General features: G+C 45.8%; 1 protein-coding gene across 3 annotated transcripts in view; it reads left to right on the top strand.

Annotated features, from left to right (window-relative positions):
- Positions 1 to 6,939, top strand: part of LOC102020618 (sialic acid-binding Ig-like lectin 14) — a gene marked incomplete in the record, with an annotated part of 33,436 nt that overhangs the window by 1,193 nt on the left and 25,304 nt on the right. For 2 of the 3 annotated variants that reach the window (XM_013508897.1, XM_013508899.1), the window contains 4 exon segments: positions 1 to 112; positions 339 to 386; positions 676 to 933; positions 1,034 to 1,169. In XM_013508897.1, coding sequence (XP_013364351.1) covers positions 1 to 112; positions 339 to 386; positions 676 to 933; positions 1,034 to 1,169 — 554 coding nt within the window. 3 annotated transcript variants of the gene reach the window in all.

The following is a 6,939-nucleotide window of genomic DNA, read 5'->3' as shown; positions in this document are numbered from 1 at the left end:
GTACTCACCTTCACCCCTCAGCCAAAGGACCACGGCACCATCCTCACCTGTCAGGTGGAATTCCCTGCAGTTGGTATAACAGTAAAGAGAACTATACAGCTCAAAGTCTCCTGTAAGTGCTGGGTGGAGACATCTAGATCTCTGAGGACAACTGGAGCCAGGGGGAGGAGGTTGGTATTGGGGACTCTTGGTGCTGTGGCCTTGAGACCAGGTGTGGATGGGCTGAGAAATGTCCCCCACACAGCAGCCCTTCTCCAAGTTGTGTTACTCTGTGAGATGCAGCCAATGTGCCCTGTACACTTCATTTTTGAAGAATAGACTTCCATTTTCTATCACAGATGCCCCACCCTCAGTGAACGTCAGTATTTTTTGGAGAAACTGCACAGGTAGGGAAGTAGTGATTTTCTGGAGGGTGTGGTAAGGGTGGGGGTCCTTCCCACAGAAGTGAGAGTCAAACCAGAGTAGAAAGGAGGTGAAATTTAAATCTGACACAAACGTTCAGCCCCCTTCACACCGCTATCCCCTCAGCCTGATTTGAATCCCTTTTCTTCCTGACCCTCATTGCACAGCCCAGAAGGTTGTCTTGGAAGGTTGTCTGTGGTTCCTCTATTCTTCAGTCCAGGGCTCTCGGGTCCACCCTCTATGGTCTCTGTCTCTCTGTCTCAATGCCACTAGCCCCAATGACTGTGAGCAATGGCACGTCGCTGCCCATCTTGGACGGTCAGTCCCTGCGCCTGGTCTGCATGGCTGATGGCAACCCCCCTGCCTCCCTGAGCTGGTTATGGAAGAGCAGGAACATGAATTCCTCTCAGGTCTCAGCATCCGGGGTCCTGGAGCTGTCTTCTGTAGGGCCTGAGGATGGAGGGGAATTTACCTGCAGAGTTCATCACCCTCTGGGCTCCCAGCACTTTTCTTTGAACCTCTTTGTTCAGGGTGAGTAACAGGACAGGAGCTGGGGCGACAGACTTGCTGGTGTTTGGGATGGGGGAGGGGCCAGGGCTTGGGACAAAGTTCCATTCCCTTTTTCTTCCAGGAAGCCCATCCATTAACTTGTGTGCAGCTGAGAAGCAGGAGGGCTTTTGGCCTCTGTTCCTCACCCTCATCAGAGCAGCTGCCATGGGAGCCGGCTTCCTGCTCACCTATGTCCTCACCCGGGTGTACTATACCAGGTGAGCATGCCAACCCTCTCAAGTGTACCCTGTGATAGGTCCCCAGGTTCTGGGTTGGGCTGCGCTGACTTGACCTGCCTGGTATTGCAATTAACCCACCTGACTCTGAGCTGAGACACATGTGGACTCTGCAGGTGTGGAGGTGCCCGGGAGCACAAGTGTGTGAAGCGTCACAGACCCCTTTCCTTTTGATTCTGGACTGAGCTGTGTACATGAAGACCCAGTGGACAGGTGTGGGGACATTGCTGTCAGTATTTCCCTAGAGATTCTTAAAGCACCAACGATGACCATTGGAGCCCATCCTCAAGAACCGGTCCCTGTGTCCCACATCTATTCCTCAGACAAGTGCCAGACTTTGGGGACTTGTCCAATTGCCAATTGAAAGTTACCTTGTTAGAGGCTTTTGTAAATGAGGAGAGGAGGAGGGATTGAAGGGTGTTTTAGAGGATTGGAAACATCAAGTTATATCGTATTCAGGTGCAAAGTCTAGATGATGAATGTGATCATTATGTATGTCTAAAATGTAGCAATAAAGTCTGATGTAAAAGCACAAAGTTACCATGTTAATATTGGCCTGTTTTTAAATCAAATTATAGACTCATTGCATGTCAGGTTAGTTCTCTTGCCCCCATGAATCTACACTTTCTTATGTTCACCTACAGTGAGTAGAGGGAAGCTCAGTATTCTGAAGGCTGCAAATGTGAATGAGGGCCATGCTGTGCCCGAGGACGGGAATCCCTATCTGTGACCACACCTATGCTAAGTGGTCCAAGTCCTACTCTGTGTCTAGGCTCCACTGAAGCTTCCCCTCTGTGCACCCCCAGAGCGGTGTTGTGGACCTGGAGAGCACAGATGTGTCTGCCCTTTCCCTACTTCCATGCTTATACCTGTCTGGGACTCTCATTTTCATGGAGACCATGTGAGTTAGACCATGGCCCACGAGACCTGCTTAGCCTGTTATTCTTCCAAGTGTATCTGTAGGGAAGCTTGTTGATCTCTCATTGTATCCCAGAGAGAAATGGCTGCGGGTATGAGGAAAAGAAGGAAAAGAGACAAGAGCTGGATCAGGTGCAGTTACCTCTTACCTGAAGAGCAAGAGGACTGACTTCAACAGTAGGAGCATTTATTTTATACTCTTGAAAGTTAGTTTCAGGAGAGGTAATGTTGCCTAGTGACTAATAATTGTCCTGTAATTGTCCGGGCAGCATACTTTTATCAACACTGAGGTGGCTTGACTGTTTGAGGCACTCTGGCTCTGTCCTGTCCTCATACATATGACCAATATCCAGCTCCACTGGCTCCCAACATACCTCCTTTTTCTGTTTAGCTGCAGAAGTGATGGGTGTTCAGTTGAGCTGGAAAAGCTTTGCTTGATGAATATAGTCCAAAGTCCATAACAGTGTCCAGTTATCAGTCTAGCTGGCAATAGTCAGAGGTTGTTGCTTATTTGATCCTTTTATAGCTAATGTATTACTACAGCATTGCTTTTGCATATCTTGTAGTTACTCTTGTCTACTGGATGCTTAAGACCAAGTTAAAGTGAGACTTGTATAAATAAAAATTTAAATTTTTGGTATCTATCGATGTCAATTAAGTCTCCTCAGGAATCACCATGGAACCAAGTATAGCATCTCTAGATTTTTCTGTCAGTGTCAGCCATCTGCACCAGTCATGGTCATTGCTTGACCAAGTTGCTTTCTGTGAAAGCTTGAGAGATTTTTTCTTTCCTGGTGACTCTCCTTAGGCACACTATACATCATGGAGTCACTTTTCTCTGTGGTCCCATTTCCTTGATCAGGAAATCAGGGACTCCACCGAGTTACAGGATGTCACAGCGGAGGTTATCTTATGCCCTGAGTCTTTATTGATGCCCTTGGAGGGTGTGGTCAAAATATTGGCTGTGCTCTTAGCTCAATTTATATCTCTAAGTTTTAGTCTGCAGACCTCAGTTGTTAAACATTCAGAAGAGAAGATTAATGACATAACATTGTAATAGAGGCAGTAAGCTTAGTATTACTATCTGATCTGAATAGCAAACACCTTAGAGCATTAAAATGGAACTGTTATTTTCTAACAACCATGGATATCCTAATATTTAAATCTTCATCAAATGTTAACAGACAACAGTTACATATTTTTACACAGAAATTTAAAAGTCAAAACGATCCATAACATAGCTACATAACAATCATGTTGACATTTTGTAACATACTTAACTTTTCATTTTGACATAAAATTACCCTTTTAACCAATTATCTCTGTCTTATACATAAGAAGCTTTTACCTAATTTGTTGGGTTTTTTTTTTTTTTTTTTTTTTTGTTTTTTTTTCTGGTACTGGGAATCAAACTCATGACCTTGCACTTGCCAGGCAGGCACCGTGCTGCTGAGCTAAATCCCCAGCCCTAATTTGTTGTCCTTTAATGGTATATACATAACAAGTTTTTGTTAAAGGCAGAAATTTGAATCTGAAGGAAAGTTTTATCACAGTAATCTTTGCTTTACATTTTGGAAGACCTGTAGATCTGGAATCACGAATATATATACTATACCATGAGATTAACACTAATGAGTTACCATACACATGTGAAAACGTTATTAATTTAGTTTTGTACCAAGAGCATCTTTTATGAGACAACTTTATTGTAATATTTACTGAAAAACTTTCTTTTGACTAAATGACCAAATTATTGGGGTGTCTCCCAAGTGACTACAGAGATCTTTGGGGGCTCCTACCAATGAATAAATATTGGCCACCCCTCTATTCACCAATGGCAGTTCTGCCCATTAATTTCTCCTGACTCTAAGGAATTTTTGTTAATTATCTTGAATTTTTTGTTAATTATCCTAAACATTTTGAACCGTGAGAAAGCCAATTTTGATGTCATTTGAACCAGCTGGTAACTCAGGTGAAAGCATGCTTTTAAGTCTATAATCCAAGTTGTATTATGAACAAATGATAAAAGAAAAATTGTTGAGCTCAAATAAAAAGGGGAATAGCTGTTCACAGAATGACAAACATGTAAACAAGCACACAGAACAAATGAAGGAACATCTTTACAAAATCAGAGGGCGCTCAAATATATTTTTGACCAAATTGAATTATAGTAACTCTATTACATTTTTAGAAATTTATAATTTAAGTAGACTAGTCACATTTTGCTGTCAGTTAGCAGAGATCTCTTATAAAAATTTTGGGAGGATTAGAATTTTTTTATCTATAATGAATATGCATATTTTGTATTTTATTTTGTCTTAAGAATACTGGTAACTTTCAGCTCAATTATCTCTATATACTCGATCACCTATTTAGACCTTAGATTTCCATTTTGTCAGTTTCTTCAATTGGTCCCAGGTCGAATCTCACTTCATTGTTGTCTATTGGCTGTAAAGCAGTCTCTGAGGCATCACTGTTACGGGACCGCTCATCAGCTCTCTGAAAGGTAGAACTAACTTTTTCTCCAGATCTGAGTTCATGATACAATCAGACAGCATGCTCTAGCAAAACACAAGCATATTCTGGACCCCAAATGAGCATTTTTGGCTTTACCTGATTGTCTTTCTGCTGTTGTATTTATATCTTTTGTAAAATCTTAAAAATGTTACTAGATTTTCATTTTCTGTATACTTTCAAAAGAATTAATTATCAGGTTATAATTTTTAGGATCCCTCTGAAAAGAGTCAGTGTAACGTCCAGGAGTAGACACACAAAGTCTGTTGGGATGTCCTTGAAAAATGTCATTTAACTTAGTTAGGCTAGCTAAATTAATTACCTCTAAAAGTTTCAAAACAGAAAATGTGCATCTACCTTTATATGGACTCTAATTGCTGGGTCAGATTGATGTGAGAAGGAATCTTCTCCCACTTAGCTACTTGCTAGAGCCATTATGTTTAGAATAAACCACTCACACCTGGACACACCTTGGCAGGTGCCAATACTAAGCAGCAGCTTATTGCTTTATTGTCTGGTGCAGCGCCTGGGGCACGAAGTCCTGCAGGAAGCCATAGAGCTCAGGGAACAGGCCCATTAAGTCCCGCAGTAGGGTGAGTGTGAGCGTCCCCTCTGCCTCGGAGACGCTTGCCATAAAGGTAATGAGGGGTTTAGCCCTTGGTGCTGCTCCCCACCACTGCTGTCAGGTCCCACCAACTCCTTGGTCACCCAGGCCTCAGTCATCAACCACTCAGCCCATGTATCACCCTCTTGGCTCTGCCATCACCCTTGCCATGTGCAGTGCCAAAGGGTGCATTTCCAGCTAGTGTGGCCGTGGCATGGCCAGGTTGGCACTGGGTGGCCCTGTCCTTCCTCCCTGGGGTCTGGGCACTGGTTAGCCACCACTGGCATGTGGGCTTCTCATGCTCCATTTCCATGCCAACTTGTTAGCCTCCATCACCGTCTCTTCCTTTGTTCTTGACAGAGGTTTCCTGTGTGTCTCCAGAGCTCCTCATCCCCGTCCTTGCTGCCCTCCCTCTACCCATGTAGCTTTAGTTTTTTTCCAGATTCTCCCTGGGTGGTCTCCTCCATCCGTGTCCCAGGCCTTGAACTTTTTGTGACCTGTTCTACCCGGCACCCTAGTGTATCTTGTAGCACAGAGACCAGAGCAGCAGTGAACTCAGGGAAGGGTGCTATGGGCAGGGGAATGGGAGCGGCTGTGAGCAGGGAGGTGGGAGGGGGTGGCTGCCTATGAGGCAGCAGTGCCCAGTCACAGCCTTGGGCAGAGCAGTGCTGACATTTCAGGCTCTGGCAATAACTGGCTGTAGCTTCCACTTTTATCACCTTGAGGCCGAGTGAGGTGCTGGCAGGGCCCCACCAGCCCTGCTTTATTTTGGAGAATGGGCTCCACTGCCTGTGCCCCTGCAAGCTGCTCTGTGGTTACTGCCTCTGTAGCCACAGGGGACGTGTCCAGCCACTGTGCGTGCTGGCCATCATTTTTATTCCGGCTGCCAGATACTCTATTTTTGCCTGTATTTCAAGCACTGGTGTCATCACAGGACAGGCGCCTGCTCCTGCATCTCTCATGCAGGTCTTGATGATGGGAGTGTTTGGGGTCCACATGGTGAAGTCTTACTGGCCACGAACATTTAGTTCTTGTACAACTTTGGCAGGTGATATCCTTTACTCAGTAAGGGTTGAAAGATTTTTGACACATTCTGCAAAACTATTTAAAATAAACCTGTTTGTACCCTGGATACACCAAACGAATGCCCTCTCCCAGCAGATATTGTAGCCCTTGCAGCAACAATAGCCATATTTGTGCTGGAAGCACAAGTGCTTCTTGCTTGGCTCAGCACCCTGTGTTGATTTTTCCTGCACAGCGGTGGTTGTGTCTCCATTGTTCCAGCCCTTCCCGTCTCCAGGGGGCCGCCACGGCTTTTACTGTGCAGGCTATGGGGTTGCCTTGCCAATTTGAGCCTCCTGCTGCTCCTGCCTGGGCCTTGGCAGTAGGAACAACTCCCATGCTGCCCCCTTGTTCTCCTCCGGTTCCACAGGGCCCTGGGTGCTCACCCGGGCCTCCTCCAGGCAGCTGCTGGGGCAGTGGGAAAGCACGGGCGAGCATGCAGTGAAGGAGCATGGGAAGCGCTCGAGGGTGGCCAGGACTCCTGCGGTCCCGGGCCCTGTGAGGCAGCATCTGCTGCCAGAGCACACACTGTACCAATGTATCCCATCACTGGTTCACTTGCACTCCCATATCACTGCAGCTAGGCCTGCAGGGGTCCGGCCCGAAACCTGGGGTCACGTGCGACAGGAGCGCATTAGAGGAGGAGACTGAGGC

Source organism: Chinchilla lanigera, unplaced genomic scaffold (assembly GCF_000276665.1).
Source record: "Chinchilla lanigera isolate Chin_1 unplaced genomic scaffold, ChiLan1.0 scaffold00157, whole genome shotgun sequence".
In the NCBI taxonomy this organism is placed as follows: Eukaryota; Metazoa; Chordata; class Mammalia; order Rodentia; family Chinchillidae; genus Chinchilla; species Chinchilla lanigera.
Note: the sequence above shows the minus strand (reverse complement) of the source record. Positions and strands in the feature narration are given on the sequence as shown.